At 32.4% G+C, this 16,970-nt stretch overlaps 1 protein-coding gene across 2 annotated transcripts in view; it reads right to left on the reverse strand.

Annotated features, from left to right (window-relative positions):
• SCAMP1 (secretory carrier membrane protein 1) overlaps nucleotides 1-16,970 on the reverse strand; it is an 84,892-nt gene that overhangs the window by 22,405 nt on the left and 45,517 nt on the right. For both annotated transcript variants that reach the window (XM_004678185.2, XM_004678184.2), the window contains 4 exons: nucleotides 13,776-13,874; nucleotides 12,590-12,698; nucleotides 10,186-10,314; nucleotides 5,858-6,017 (listed from right to left, as the gene is read on the reverse strand). In XM_004678185.2, coding sequence (XP_004678242.1) covers nucleotides 5,858-6,017; nucleotides 10,186-10,314; nucleotides 12,590-12,698; nucleotides 13,776-13,874 — 497 coding nt within the window. The remainder of the gene's footprint in view (nucleotides 1-5,857; nucleotides 6,018-10,185; nucleotides 10,315-12,589; nucleotides 12,699-13,775; nucleotides 13,875-16,970) is intronic.

Genomic DNA, 16,970 nt, shown 5'->3' on the forward strand with positions numbered 1-16,970 from the left:
ATTGAAAATCCAATTGATCCCCAAATTTTTGCCATGCATTCCTACAGGGAAGATGGCATTCTATAATCAAGGCAGAAGCCAAGGCACTTTCTGAAGATATTAAACAAAAAGAATTCTAAAACCAGGACACCAGTGTCAACTAAGCACAATCATACTAAAAGCAGGAGATTCGTATTCATTCACATTGAACCTTCACATTATGAATATCAGGACAATGTACAAATTCTGAGAGCACCAGCAGCTGAATTAATTCTGTGTAGGAAGGTAGGAAATATCACTGAAAATTTTTTTCCAAGAAAAATAAACCATCCCAAAATTGACATCAGTTGCACATCAATGAAATGGCCTGGCTATAGTTTCCTAGTTTATGAAGGATAGTCAGATACTGCTCAAAGAACTTCCACTTCACTTAACAGCTAATATTTTTCAAAAGTTGTATTTTTATAATATAAAATTTTATGTGCAAAAGAGTCAAATAGCTCTTCTACATACCTATTTTGAAATCCAACATACCCACAACTCTCCCATCATCTCTTGCCATTCCCTAGATTAACTATTTTTAACTCTTAATTGGGCACTTCATAACAGAATATTTATACCACTACTTCTTACAACTAATGTTACTATTCTATATCTAAGGATTAGTTTTCCTTTAAATTCTTCCTTACTTTCATTCCACCTTACACACAAACAGTTTTTGTTTCCTCACCTTTCAAATGTAGTTGTAATTTTGGTTAGAATAGTAATACTGTTCACTTATGGTTATGTCAATATTCAAAGGTTAGACATGTAGTATACTACAATAAGGTTTCTAATTATTCTACAGTCATTTCAGACTTCCCTGAATAACTTACCATTTTTTATATGCACTTATCTATTTTTACTAATCTCTAATTTGTGTAAATCTGTTCTTAACACATTTAAAGTTATTAAAAGTAATAACATGTATAGCTTCCTGAAGCTGTTTCTCTTAGTCTTCTGACCTGCTCAACTCTGAACTGAGTAAGCACTGGGATAACCACCAAACTAGTCATCTTATACCTCTTTTCAAAATTATCGTGGGAATAAACTGGTCCTTCCTCTCTTCTGTCAGAGACCTTATTTTCTGAATCTCATGTTTGTCTTGTTTACTTTCTCATTTTGGCAGTGCATCTTCTACTTTAGTAGAATCTGAGAAATGATGCAAGAAAGGCATTTTTTTTAATTATGCCGAAAAATTTCAAAACACCAACTTGAAGAGACTGTATGCACTTATCATTGTAGCACTCTTTACAACAGGAAGTTGGAAACAACTTAAGTGCCCAATGACAGATGAGTGTATTAATTAGATGTGATACATACTTGAATGGAATACTATCATCTAGAAGATAAAATCTCACCATTTTCAAAAATATGGGCAGATTGTAAAGGGACTATGTTAAGTGCAATAAGTCAGAAAGAGAAAGACAAACCACTATGATTTCACTCATTTGTGGAATATAAGGAAAACAAAACCACCAGTCTTAACAACAGAACGGTGGTTACTAGAGGAGAAAGGCGGGAAGGGATGGTTAGAGACAACTGCACTGGTTGGTGGTAGATTGTAAACGAACATTTGTTATCCAGTGTAATAAGAAAATGTAATCCTCGAACCTACACAGTTGTAACTAATTTTATCCCAAGGAAAAAAGTACATAACTAGTTTTATGTAATATGTAGTATAAATGAATATGTAATACAAATTAAAAACAGAAAAAACACATGACTGTTCCAATAACCCAATTTATTATTAACAAAACATATCCATACAAAAACCTGTTTTAAAAATGAGATTATAGGACTATCTTGTTCAAAAGTTTTCTTGTCTGGCAATACAAAGGATCAACACCTTAGTATTTACTATGGTTTCCTCTAGCTCAGACTGTGGCACCAGTGGACAAAACACACAGAAATAAAAAGGCAAAACATTAATTCTAGCTACCATTTACTGACCATCTAGAATATTGTCAATATTCAATGAATGATTAAGTTAACCTTAAGGTATGTCTTTGTTTTACAACTGCTATGCAATCATTAATTTATATTAACACCTTCTTAAAAGAATCAAATGAACACAATCATAAATGTGTTAATGAAATACCAATATAAAAGCCAGGCAACAATGGAAAACAAACTTCAGATGCATAACAAACTAAAAAATTATTCTTAGAGCCTACCTTTATCACATGTAATTATTACAATGATTTATTATGCAATTATTGAATATAATCACTTAAATTTAGATTAAAATTTCTCAACAAATTCTAAGACTATTATAAACTGTTTTACCTCAATCTGAAGGTACTTCACAATTCAATTAAAACAATTATTTAGAGTTAATATAAAAAATAGGGCTCTCCTGTGGCACAACGGGTTAAAGCACTACATTAACAAGCTCTCCAAAGCCACTGTAGCATGAGTTAAATCCCCAGCTAGAGAGGTGACCAACATGGTGTGGCAGACCTCTACTGACCAGCCTGCTGTGACCCTCAGCAGTGTACTTTGTCAATCTGCCCATTCTGTTCCCTGCTCTGTCTCTGGTGAATCCTCTCACCCACCACACCTCTGGCCTGTACCCCAGTTCTGTAAGCATGAGTAAATATTTTTTTAAAAAATAGATTCATTATATTAGACAACTTATAACAAATTCTTACAACAAGGTTAACTGTTAACATTTTAAAAAAAGAAGTTGAGGCATTAAATTTACTCTTAGACTGAGTCAACAGGAGGGCAGAAAAGGAAATAAGCTATACATGTAACTTTTATTCTAGAAATATAAACTTGCCCTCTAGTTATTTTAAGTACTCCTCCACAAAGTAACAGTTACTCCTGAAAATTGGAATTAGCACCTATCTGTAAGAAAAAAAAAATTTACTGGGCATTTAAAAAAAAACCTGATAATACATAATGTCCCCTTCTAACTTGCATGTTTGCAATGATTGGGTTTATTCTAAAATAAACAAATGGTATGTTTTTCTTACTGCTTATGCTTCTTTGCTTCTAGAAAAATCTATAGAGAAATTAAAATTCACAATAGGTATTTAAGTAATGTTATACTTAAAGAGGCAAATGTATCATTAGCCAATGGAGGTAAAAATTTTTTTTAAAGAACTCAGTTTAATTACAGGGTGTGATTAAAAAGTAAAAAGCTTACTTTTTTTTTTTAAAGTCATCATTTGGTGATGGGAAACCTGCGGGGATTACAATCGAGATGGAAAAAAAAATGTGCAAAATGATGTAAAAATAAACTTTTGTAATAATTAAAAAAAAAAAAAAGTCATCTACGCATACAACAACAGGGGCACAGGCCAAAGGTGCAGGGATCAGGGTGAGAAGACTTCTGAAAGACAGAGTGAGGAACTGAATAGATGGATAAACTGAAAATACGCTGTTGAGAGGGGCAATAGGTGGGGCAGGAGAAGTCTGCTGTGCCATGTGGTTCACCTTCCCAGCTGGGGCTTGAACTCGTGCTGCAGTGGCCCTGGACAGCCCTATAGTGCTGCACCCCAACCCACTGAGCCACCTGGAAGGCCCTCAATAAAAACTTCCTAGAAGAAATATGTGAATGTGCCTAAAAGCTTCAGTCATCTGATTTCTGATAATTACACAGCATGTTGCGAGCCTTGTGTTACACTTTCCAATCTTGAAACAGAACATGAAATACCACATATATCTGACCCTGTTCTTATCAGAAGGCAATAAATAACCTCCCTCACAATTGATCTCAAGTATAGTACTAACCTGAAGAGGTCTGTTTAAAGCCATATACTTAATACAATCATGCCTAATATACCTGGTTTGAGGTTTTCATATCCTTTAAGGAAGATTTCTGCCATCATTATATATTTAACAAACTTTACTAGATACTCAGAAAAGATTTAAAACACAGAAATACTTGGCAATCTTGAAGAAGGAAATGCCAAAGTTACATACTGAGAAGGTATATTATGACTTAAAATACATTTTAAATCAACTTACCCCATAAAAAGTTAATTCTTAGTTCTGCTCTGAACAGTGAAACCAAGATAATTAGCAATTTTTATATATACACTATAAAAGAGCTAAGATGGAGTTAAGAGATGCAGCTAAGAACTTGGGCTACAGATTAATAATGTCAGAAGTAAAACTGTTCCACAAAGCATTTTTATTTCATCTGGCAAAGAAAGGAAGTAAAAAGAACCACATTACTTTAAGTAATAAGTGTCAGAAATCTGGCTTCAGAAGTTTATTTTGGCTACATTAAATACAGAATGGTTCAAATAGAAATACTCTAGTCTCAGGTCACTTTTTTTGCATATGTATTTATTTTGTTCATGTACCAAAATACATTAATTTCCTTCTACTCTGCCTGTTCTGTCTGTCTCCTTTCCCCCTATCCTTTTTGGGTTCCATGTGCACTTTAAACCATCTTGTATTTTAAAGGGCAGTCGACTCTTAAAAATATCCTCATTCTCACCCACCAGCATCATTAGATAGATTGGTAATATGACAGAAATAGATATAGGCTGAGGAGACAGATATCAAAAAATTAAAAATGGAAAAGCACAATGAGTCTAATTTAGGTAACAAAGAAAAGAGGGGAAGGAACTCTCTTTGTAGATCATACAACAAGTAAATAAGTTGTTTTTATTTTTTTCCAACCCACATCTGCCAAGACCCTCCCCATTACCTGATAACCAACATTCCACATTCCAATATATACAAAAGTTCTTTCAACCTTTTCACCTATTTTCTTCCCTACAACTCATTTTTAACCAATTTATTTTCTACTGAATGGTACCTTTTCTCTCAAATTCCTTAATCTTTTCCCCATGTTTCTGACTCATCTAGTTACATACCTAGGTTTCAAATGCCACAGTTGAGTGTGATGGGGGAAAGGGGATAATGCAAAGTCCAGTTAATCAAAGAAATTTTATATTTAAATGGAAAATATTTAACTATATGTGACCCTCCAATTTCCTAATACTTCATTTGCAAAACACGTGTTTAACTGCCTAATGCTGTTTCTTTCATTATCCATAAGCAAGTTTACTTAAATAAATGATTTGATAAAATGATTAAATATATGGACTTCAGAGGACAACCTAAATCAGCATTTCCAATGTTTATTTCTTAAAGTAATAGCTTAGCAATTTGTGTTCCACACACACAAAAATATGTATTCATAGCCAAACTCACATAGCACATTAAGCTTATAAAGAGTCTAAGAAATCCTAAAAAGAAATTTGGTCAACTTTTTTATATAATCCAGCTGTTCCCAACTTAAGCTAACAAACCCTATTTTTAACAACACCTTTTAATATCCCATATAACATATACTTAGTGGAAATGTTTCAACTATGGATTAAAATACACAATGCAAAGTACTACACTTATTCTTACGGCCTAAGTAGTTTTTCAAATCCAAAAGCTGATTTTACACAGAAAATAGTTAACCAAGACTCTAGGTGAAAGTAATTCACTTTAAATATCACATGTATGTTTACCTTACCTAGGCTCATTTAAGAATTAACTACCATTTATGACATTTTTTGAGGAAGAACGAAAAGCAAAATTTTCCTTAGTATAGTAGTGTAGAATATGAATTTTTACAAATATTAAGACATAAGACTTCCCAGTTTTCCTTCATTCATGTTTATGTTTGATCTTTTCTCAAATGAGAAAAGAATGGGATTTTTTGACTTACAAAACCAAATAAATACAAAAGCATTTTACATAATGCATTTTCTGAAGTTGTTAAAAACAGGGAAAAAATGAAAATTTGTCAATTTTCTCTTAAAATATGAATTCTTCACTTCACAAATTTTAAAGAGCATATCTTAAAGTATACACATGTTACCTGAAAGCTCCGTAAAGTGGTCTGTACCAACAGACAAATGAACAAGGAGTAAAAAGCAAGAACCACAGGATACTCAATCCAAAATCAACCCCTCTTGTAGGATCAACACAAAACCAAGCCAAGCATCCGAAGATATTTAGAAACAGTGTTACAGCATGGACTGTGGAATTAAAAAAGAAAAAAACAAATATTCATATTCAATTGGTGAGTTCATTCAAAAAAATTGTAAATAGAAAAAATAATTCCTGAGAGCAAATGCATTGTACCCCATGTTTCCATTCAGTATTTTTCAAAAACAATGCTATTTATTACACATTTGACTTGAACACAGTATATACACCAGAAAAAAAAAATCTTATTATAGCATGCATTGTTGTACAGAAACTTCTGAAACTCTTCTCATGGGCAATTAACCAGAGAAGTACTACCTTCCGGATTTCCTCTGTGAGAAGGAAACATGTGATGTGCACTTGATCCAAGATCCAAGAAGAACAGTGCCTGTCAGGAAACGAACCAGGACTTGCAAGGGAAAAGATCCTATATTCAAAAAACCTTATTTTTAAATTGTGGCTGCACATAACTCCCAGAGTAGACTACACAGAGAAAACTGGATATGCACCCTGTGCAAACTCATAACATTTTTAAGCAGTAAAATTAGACTCAATGGACTAAAAAAATTCTAATAACTATTTCCAGTGACTGGATAATTAATCTGTAAGTGTTGTTAATTCATCTTCATACAATTGATCATTTTTATAGTGTCTGGGGATAAAAGTTGTTTTGGTGGAGGACTGAATTTATGTTAAAAAAAAAAAGTTAACTATTGGAATTTCTGCCCTGGCAGATCTGTCTTTTTAGTTAATAAAAACAGATACGCACATTCATAAATGCTTTCTCTTATATGCTAAAACCTTTAAATATACTGTGATGCTAAAGCACTAAATTTATTTTAGAAGAATTTTTTAAAATTATCTACAAGCTGAATTATAGGAAATTCTTTGGAAAATTAAAATAATGTTCAATGTAAATTATCACTACAATAAAACACACAAATTTCCACTTTGCACTAATAAATAAAAAAATTATACTGGGTTTTCAAATGTATTAAAATAAACTAATCTTTAACTAATCAAAATTAATTTATGAAAGATAAAAACATAGGATGTCTATAAATTTGGTCTCATCTAATAACTAGATAAATATACAAATTCTAGAAGAGTTCAAAAGAAGTGAAAACACCTTGATTTTGATGTAATACTGAAGCTAATCAACGTCTGTGCCCTTCAATTTTCAATTATAGAAATGCAAGAGATCTTCCAGGTCTAAAATTTCATTACACAAGACAGACTCTTAGTAATTATTTTATTCCCATTAGTATTTCTGTCTTGAAACCTAGCTTATTAATAAATTTATTCAAAATAAAACATTCTGTTAGGGCTTAAAAAGAATTCAAGAAACTCAGTAAAAAATAATTCTAGAACATTAAATGACATTTAAGAGACTAAAATACTGGGATGTTGGAAAAGTCATGACACACTTTTGATGAAAAACAGAAAGCAGACGTCATGACTTTTCCAACAGCCCAATAGCTGAATATGCTAACTGCTGAGAACATCTTAACTCAATTTTCAATCTTCAGAAAAAAACAAAGATTTATCTTCTAATCCACTTAAAGACAATATATGGGTATGTGTATTTTAAAGTTCATGAAAATTCTCCCAAATATAGATAAAAACATCAATTTCATGTATTCTATTAAAAACATGTTCTGTATTTTTATATTAACCAACAACTATAATAAGTCATTTATATTACCCCAATAAGGAGTAAACTGTGGAGACCTACTTAAAAACAATCAGTCCACTCAGATTATAAACCATATGGAAAGGCAAAGTAATGTGATATGCAGGATTCTATGTTGCTGAATTCAATCCCACTCCAATCCACATGAAGAATTCTAAGTATAGGTAAGAACACTCAAAAAAAAAAAAGGGGGGGGCAATTATGTTTATGTGATTTGGCAGTTAAATATAAAATTTCAATTTGCTTTATTAAAGCACTCAAATCTGGTTTTAGTAGATCTAAAGCACTCAAGTCTGGTATTAGTGGATCTAAATTTGCAACTATCAGTATAATATTATTCTTGATAAGTTCTGCATTGCAATTTAAATGCCTAACATAAACAGCTTTATAATAGTTACTGTATTTCTGATAAAATAATCTCCTATCTTTGTTTTTAAAATGCAAGTCTACACTCAAAGAGGTTGAAATTCATTCCAGTTATATTTCTTACTGCTTCAGTTCATTTATAAAATAAGTAGCTTCAGTGAAGGTACTTTTGAAGACAGAGCTTCAATGTATTTGGGTTTAAGATGTAACCTGCATTCCATTTTGGTACTTTCTAGGCATTTAAACATGGAAATCTAGACTCTGAAGTCAAGTTATCAAACTACAACCTTGCAGTATAATTTTGGACAAATTGCTGAAATTTTCTAAATTTTAGTTTCCCTATCTATTAAACTAGATAATATTGTGCACATACTTCATACTGTGGTAAAATTTTAAAATGAAACAGTATATAAAAGAGATCAGCACTATTCTTGGCACAAAGTAAATCCTCAATAAATGTTCTCACTCATAATTACTGTCCCAAATCTGAAATAGGTTGAAACTTCTTGAAAATAATAAATAACATCTATGAAATTCAGAAACTACTGAACCGATACTAAATCCTATTTTGTTCCAAGTACTACTTCCTCAAACCAGCACCCTAACTAGAATCTGGAGCCTTTTTCGACTACAGTTAAAACAGAAATACTAGCTGAAGAGTATTAGAAATAATACACTTGGTTATCGTTTTTCCTAGAACTTCAAAATTTATATATATATATACATGTATAACTTTATCTGAATATAAACACACGTATAACTTTATATGTATATAAACACACATACACATATATCTCAAGAAAAAAAAAAACATTCTATTTTGAAATAATCAGGATTGGTAAAGTAGTTAACCAACAGGCAAAATTAATCATCTGTCTCATTCAATCTCTACTATTCCTTACAAAATTCTCGTTTTAAGGCGGAGGTGAGTAGTGGCATTGGTGAATAATGTCTATTCTATAGTTGCAAACATTCCCTTGCATGAGCTATTCCAAGAAAAGAAGTTCTAAAATTTTTCCCTACGTCATCTCAACCACTAAAAAATGTTTTTCAGTAACACAAAAGACTTACATCTAATTTGCTAGGCTAATTGTTGCTTGTTACTCATAGTAATCTATAGACATAAATATATAATGATCTGCATATAATTAATGTATTGATTAAATAGTAAGAATTGGTTAACATGTACCTATAAGGATTCAAAACCTTTAATATTAAAAATATACAGTACTATTGACATTAGTTTTTGTGCAAAAAAAAAAAAACTAAGAGTTAAAAATATACTATCCCTAAGGAATCACTTCTCATAGTAACTTCATATATGTGAAGAATGTTAAGAGACTGAGGAAAATTATCACATACCTTTAAAGGGAGGGAAAAAATGGTTCCCTAACCACATAGTAAAATCACACAAGGTTTCACCATCAAGAATATGCAATACAAATGATCTATAAATACAGCATATTCACACGTGAAAAGTGGTGACAGCCACCTTTCCTACTGACATTACATTAATGAGCTGGGACTACTGTTTGAAATCAAAACAAAACAGACTAAGTAGAAATTCTGTGTACATACAGCAAACTGTTAACAGCTTGATATTTTATTATTTAGTGAGCTGTAATTATACTCAAAGCAATGTGAGCATCACAGTCTAAAATGTATGTCATAAATGTACTACTCAATAAAATACCCTATATTATGTATTTTTAAATAGTATAAGTACTCATCACCACTTGTAAATGAGTATAAATTGTGCCCAAAATCTATGAGAGAATTAGTTTATATTAAAATATTCTATGTCCATTTAACAAGTCATAATGCTTAGAAACATAGAAACATTTGCATAAAAATATTCAGCATAATTTTTCAAATATTGTCTAAGTAACATTTTCAAAGGAAAAAGGATTGCTGCAAAATTTTAATTACATGATAAAGAAGTCCTTTCGCCATAAGAATGCCAGTTCTCAATACAAACATTTTCCTATGCTTACAGTATATATTGCTATTCTGAAGTACCTAAATATGTTTCACTCTGAAAATCAAAACAAGCTATAGGAAAGGCCAATTTACTATGCTATCCTTAATAAGTGAGTCCCCAAAACACAAATTTTGACAACAAAATTTAAACTTGAGAAGACAATTTTTTCTGTACTCACACATCCACAAGTAGTACATAATTTTCACGGTCTTTTGAAATTCTACAGGAATGTCTACAGAAAAATCCTGATAGAAACAAGGTCCCACAGGAAAATTGTCAGGAAGAGGTGGCCAATTATTTTTTCTGCCTGGGGAAAAAAAAAAGTTACTTATATTAGGGTAAGTACGTGCTATTCATATTTTTGGTTTCATAAGTGACTGTATATTTATAAGTGTTTTACAAATGTAATGCTGTATTTCTTTCTACATTCCTACCTGAAAGTCAAACTTTACATTTAAAATATATATAGCTTAGAATATCACTTTAGAAAACATAAGAAACAATTTTCCAGAGTGTCATAAATTTATATACATACACACACGTATGTATGCTTAGGCAGAATGATTTATGTACATCTGAAAGAAAAACAAACAAACAATATCCTATCCTCTGACTGTCTTGAAAACATACTAATTTCAAAGCCACAACAATCTGTCTCATGTGGAGGTTGATACAGTTTTTAAAACTGTACTATTTCCTCCTCAACATCTTAAATCTTTAAACTTAATCCCTAATCCATGTGGAACAGAAAGACAAACTTCTGAATCTTTCCAGTTTTCTACAGTTAACTTCATGAAGAACTATGGACTTGAACAATACCAAAGAATCAAATTTGGAAATCCCTTAACAAAAAGTAACACCCAAAAGACCCATATCTAAGAAAACCATAAAACTCTAAGAGTCATGATGAACTATTAATATCAAGACCTCAGTGGAAAACAAACCCAAACTAAAAGGAGTAAAAATGTGTCTGTGTGAAGAGATGAGACTGAAAAAGGATTTGGAAAATAAAGTATAATTAAAGTCATCAAATATTAAAAATAAAAGGTAAAAATGGCATCAAAAGGCCATTATCTCATTTTAGATAATATATCATTCAATTTTTCAAAATTAGATCTTACATGTTTTACAGAGACCAGGAAATTTTTCAGAGGAAAAAGAATACAAATTATTTCTTATGCTTTTCAATGTGTCTCCACTGTTTTATCAGTTTTTTCAAATTTCATATTCATACATTTCTCATGCGAATATCATACTATTGTAGAGGCAACATACAATAAAAAAGGCTGTAAAACCATGAGTGTCTTGTTAACTTACTGGCTAAAAGGTTGTAAACAACTGAACCTCTTGGAGACTTTCTACATAAAATGACAACAACTATTCCAACCTTCAGACTTGTAGTGAAAATTAAATGAAATAACAGACAAAAAGTACTATAAGTCTAACTCTTAATTTCCCACTCTACATTATTTTACTAAAACATCTCTCATGGAAATTTATTAGTCAATGCTAAGACATAGTTACAGGTATTTCAAAAACATTGATTTCAATTAAACCTTTAGTATCTATTCTTTTATTGATGCTGCAAACAAGAAAATGGACCATGATAAATATATTCACACAAGATCTGAGACTTATTTTCTGTGAGAAGAAAAAGTCAGATAATACTGTTGTCCTCTCCTCGTCATTCCATAGTTACTCTAGACTTAATAATGAATTGTCTAGCTCTTTTATCCCAACTCGCCCAGAAATTAATAGCATTCTCTAAGAGACTTCCTTAAAGTATCAAATTGTCAAAGGATGACAGAGGCATACTTTTGGTAGTCAAAGTCTAAATAGACTTCAGAGCAAATAATCAATTCAGTACTTATTTCTGAAAATACCCCTAGTTTCCTGGAGTCACTACAGACATATTTTTGTAACGTGATTTGACAGATATATTTTCATGAGGACAAGGGCAGATAACTTGAAACTGGGCCTGAATAAATCAGAAGTTAAATGCAGTTTGAGAAATTAAACAAAGGAACAAGACCAAAGTAAACCCTAGAACTCTGACTGTAGAATTAAGAAGCAAGAGGGGTGAGAAATAAAAGGAGCAAAATGGGAAAAGGGCAGATTGGTCTACAGTGGAGAGCTTTCAGTGTGTGGTGGGTGTGGTGTGGTGTGCTGTGATGACATACAACTGAATATGTGATCCACTCCCTCTAAATTATATACAATGCTGTACACCAAGGTTTTCTCAATAAAAAAAAAATCAAATATAAGGAATTCATAAAGCTTTATTAAACTTGAAGAGGACCCAAGTAAGAATCAAAGGCTTCTAGCCTTAGTATAAATCAAAACTGTAATATTCACATTCACTTTTTGTGTGATGAGCTAACACTTGCTAATCATAAGACCACACTGTAAATCAGTCAAGATCAGAGATCTAGGGAATGGCAAATGAAAAATCTGCTGCATCTGATCTCCTTGTTAGAGAAGATAAACAGACAGGGTTTTATCTGCAAATCAAACAACCTAAAGTTAGTGAAGGTTTAATTCAAAATGTTTAAAAGTTATTTTTAATTCAGAATTTGCTGTACCATGCTGACTGAGGTTTTGCATTTCTCGTTCTCGACGATCTAACTCAGCTGCTTTTCTTTCTAGTTCTTCCTGCCGCTTAAGAAGTTCAGCTTGTGCCAATGCATGTTCCTATAAGAAAAGAAATTAAACACTGTCAGAAGTATAAAATAATATGGGTAAACTATATCCTACTTCTCTATGATGCTCAGACCCTAACTCAAATACTCTTGCAAAATAGAGGAATTCATTGAAGATTAGTTTCAAAAGTATTACGGAGATACCTGTCCCATTTTGGTCCTTTGGTTACAAAAATCCTCAGTGGTAGTGTTGGTCACATTAGGACAGGAAAAATGGTCTCATCAAGAGTAGTCAGAGTCCTAAGGTAATAGAGCTAATGAAATTAAGGTGGCTGCTAGAAGAACAGAAACAGAGAACAGTAGAGGAAAAAAGCAAATAGAGAAAAAGGCAACTAAGTTGGCTCTTATGAAATGGGCTAAATGCTAGATAAGATTCCTAATATAAAATTATATAATATCTCATATAACATATGCAGTAGAAGAATGAGATGACTCAAAAATTTTATTTGTTATAATGATTTTAACTTTTTTTGTGATTCCAGGCATTCCTTATCTTTTTATATTATTTCATGTTTTCTTAACCAACTCCTACTTCTTTCCACTATTCTTGCTTGGCCATCATATTCCCCCAATAAAATATGTATGATTCTATCATTATTACTAAAGTATTGTGAATTAAAAAATGAGACCAAAACAATAAATATTTCACTATACAAATGGTATACCAAGATGATGTATGAATTCAGAAATGTCTAATAATGAAGTAAAAAATGATTAAGCTAAAAAGACACTTGAGGGCCCTCCCTGGTGGCGCAGCGGGTTAAAGCACAGCACTGAGAAGCTAAAGCCACTTGCTCATGAGTTCGATTCCGCCTGGCCTCGGCGTGGCAGACCTCTCCTGGCCCGCCCGCTGCTCCCCTCAGCAGTGTACTTTGTCCATCTGCCTGTTCTGCTCCCCACTCTGTCTCTGGTGAAGCCTCTCACCACCCCTGAGTCTCTGACTTGTACCCCAGTTCTGTATTCACAAATAAATCTTTAAAAAAAATGCAACTGTAAAAAAAATTATTTTGCTCTGAAAGAAAATATATTCTAATTTCCAATATGAACTTACACATGTGACATGACTAACCTTTGCAATCTGTGTATAAGCTGGATGTTCCTCTGTTGGTTTCATTATAGCTGGCTGTGTACTGGGTACATTAGGCATTTTCACATTGCCTGGTGGAGGCTAGGAAGATTAAGAAAAAAAATACATTACCATAGAGATCCAACTTAAAACTTATTCAGAGGATAATCAATAAAAAAAAAAAATGCTAAGAACTGCTCCTCTCCTGTCCCACCTTCCATAGTCAGGTGCTGCAAAGAGCTATTACTCTCCTATTTCCACTTTCTCAAACACCTATATTGCTTAATCTGGATGCTACCTCTAACACTACACATAATCTCCTCCTGGACACTACATGTAAAAAGCAAACAAAAAGCTGTAAGCATTTATTTTTAGTCAACATAGATAACAAAGTGAAGAATGTACACCAAGTTTAGATGTCAATTCTTTGCACTAAAAGCTACATGTCAATGCCAGTGCCAGTGCCCTGAAAAGTAAATAGGAGAACTTTTTAAAGGAACTCACTACTACCTTTTAAAAAGAGTAAGAGGGAAAAGGTTTAGGAAGATGGAAAATAAACTGCACAACCTTCACTTTGTCAGTGAAGATCAGCAGAATTTCAAAGTAGCTGTATGGTTAAAAAAAAAAATGGCAAGTTCATCAAAACAGTTGGTTAAATTATTATCATATAAAACAACCATAATAAGGACTGAGGTAGAACTACGAAAGAATGCCTTTTTAAATACTAAATGAAATAAAGCAAACTAAAGAATGACCAATTTTTCCTTTTCTTTCCTTTATATAAACTGTACATGCCCCCCAAAAAAGTTTCTGGAAGGACTCAGAAAACTAAGAGGAATTTGTATTTACTGCTTCGTACACTTTGCTATCATTTGCCTTTTCCCCTCACTTACTACTCTTTCTAAGTTAAAAAATATGCTTTTGAATTACTCTTTCACATGATCATAAAACAAAGAAGATGAAAATTAAACAGGTCTCTGAACATCCACTGAGTCAGTAAGGAAATGAAAGCAAAAATAAAAAATACCTGGAGATAAACTAAAATGAACATGTAAGTTATCAAAATCTGAGATGTCAGTGTTACGAGAATAAGACTCATGCATTATTGAACATTTAACTGGCTGGCATGCTTTTTCTGTATTCTCTGTATTTTATTGGATGAAACTAAGGATAGTCTAAGGAATAATCTTCCTAATGATTGATCACAGTAGAAATGTAGCATACTTGCATAGTACAAGTTAACTCACTTCCCAACGACCTGAATTCAAACTTGAATATTCTGAGGTCTTAAATTAAAAAAAAAAAAAAAAACACTGATAACTTTATGTGTATGCTTGAAGCTAAATCATGTTGGTATAGTTAATTTGACTACAAGACTCTGATTAAGAAGAAATGTAAGTCATCAGGTCTCTCTCTCACACACACACACACAAATATGTACATATACATGTGTATATATACACACACACCCCCACCAAAGATCTACTGTATTGCATCAACAAGTCCTTATAATCCCCCACCAAAGATCTACTGTATTGCACCAAGTCCTTATAATTTCATTCAAGCTCTGAAGATATGCCCTGCTGTTATTCTTTAGCAGTTGAACACTGACTCGGTGATCCTTATTTTTGTTCTAAGGGATGCAAAGCAAAACAAGCAAAAAAGGGGATGGGAAAAATAATCTCAGAGATGCAGCAAAAGATTAGTACAGATAGTCTGGTACTAAGATTACAGATTCAAATCAAGAAACAAACAAAAAAATCCCAAATACACAAATTAAGCTTACATCTAAAGGACCTGAAAAATAAATGAAACCAAAAGTTAGTAGAAGAGTAATAAAAATCAGAGCAGAAATGGATGAAATAGAAACAAAAAAGTGGTAATGGTACCAATAGCTGGTTCTTTGAAAATAAAATGAGCAAGTCTTTAGCTAAAAAGATACTATAATAAATAGCATCACAAGTGGAAAAGAGGATATATTAACAATTACCAAAGGATGCAAAAACTCATGTGGGCATAAACAAATATGCCCAAAAATTCAATAGTCTACAAAAATAGATAAATTTTAAAATAGAGTCTACGTCAAGTGAACTAAGAAAAAATAGAAAATTTGAATGGACTGGTCACAAGAAGAAATTGAAGCTGTAATCAAAAACACCTAAATCTAGGATCATATGTCTTTACAAATAAATTCTACCAAATGTTCAAATAAAAATTAATGCCTATTCTCAAACTCTTCCACAAAACTGACAAAGAGGAAATAGTTCTAGGTATATATTATGAGGCCAACATTACCCTATACCAAATTCAGTGAAGTAAATCTAAAAAAAATCATAGAACAATATCTCTGATGAACATACATGGAAAGCTTTTCAACAAAATACTAGCAAATTCAACTCAACAATACATTAAAAGCATTATATACCATCACCAAGTGAGATGTATTCCTGGGGTGACAGTTCAATTTACGTAAATCAATACTTTACTATACCACATAAAGAAAGGGCAAAAAAAATCCTATCATTTCAACAAAATACAGAAAATGCACTTCACAAGATTCAGCATCCATTTTTTATAAAAACTCAATAAAGTGGGGGGAAGGATCACATTTCAACCATAAAGGCTATCCCATATTTAAAAAGACCAGAAACAACAAGTGCTGCCAAAGATGTGGAGAAAAGAACCTTTTTACACTCCTGGTGGAAATGTTAACTCGTCCAGCCTTTATGAAAAGCACCATTAAAGTTCTTCATAAAACCAGCAATTACCATGTGACCCAATAATTACATTCTGCCATGTGACCCAGTAATTACACTCCTAAGTGTCAACCGAAAGAACACAAAAATACTAATTCAAAAGGAAATCTGCACTCCTATTTTTATTGTGGCACTATTTACAACAGTCAAGATACGGAGACAAACTAACTGCCCCCAAACAGAAGAATGGATCAGCAATCAAAAAAGATAAACTCATGCCATTCACAGCAACATGGATGGAGGTAAAAGGGATTATGCTTAGCAAAACAAGTCAGAAGAAAAAGATAATTATCAGGTGTTTCCAAGTATCAGTAGAAGAAACTGAATAAAAGGTTAAGAGAAAGACAAAACTTGTGAGCTGACCATAGATCTGAGGAATTCAGTAAGAGAAGGGTCAAGGCCCTCCCTGGTGGCGCAGTGGGTTAAAGCACAGCACTGAGAA

The sequence above is a fragment of the Condylura cristata genome, unplaced genomic scaffold (assembly GCF_000260355.1).
Source record: "Condylura cristata isolate star-nosed mole 26May11 unplaced genomic scaffold, ConCri1.0 scaffold00007, whole genome shotgun sequence".
Taxonomy (NCBI): Eukaryota; Metazoa; Chordata; class Mammalia; order Eulipotyphla; family Talpidae; genus Condylura; species Condylura cristata.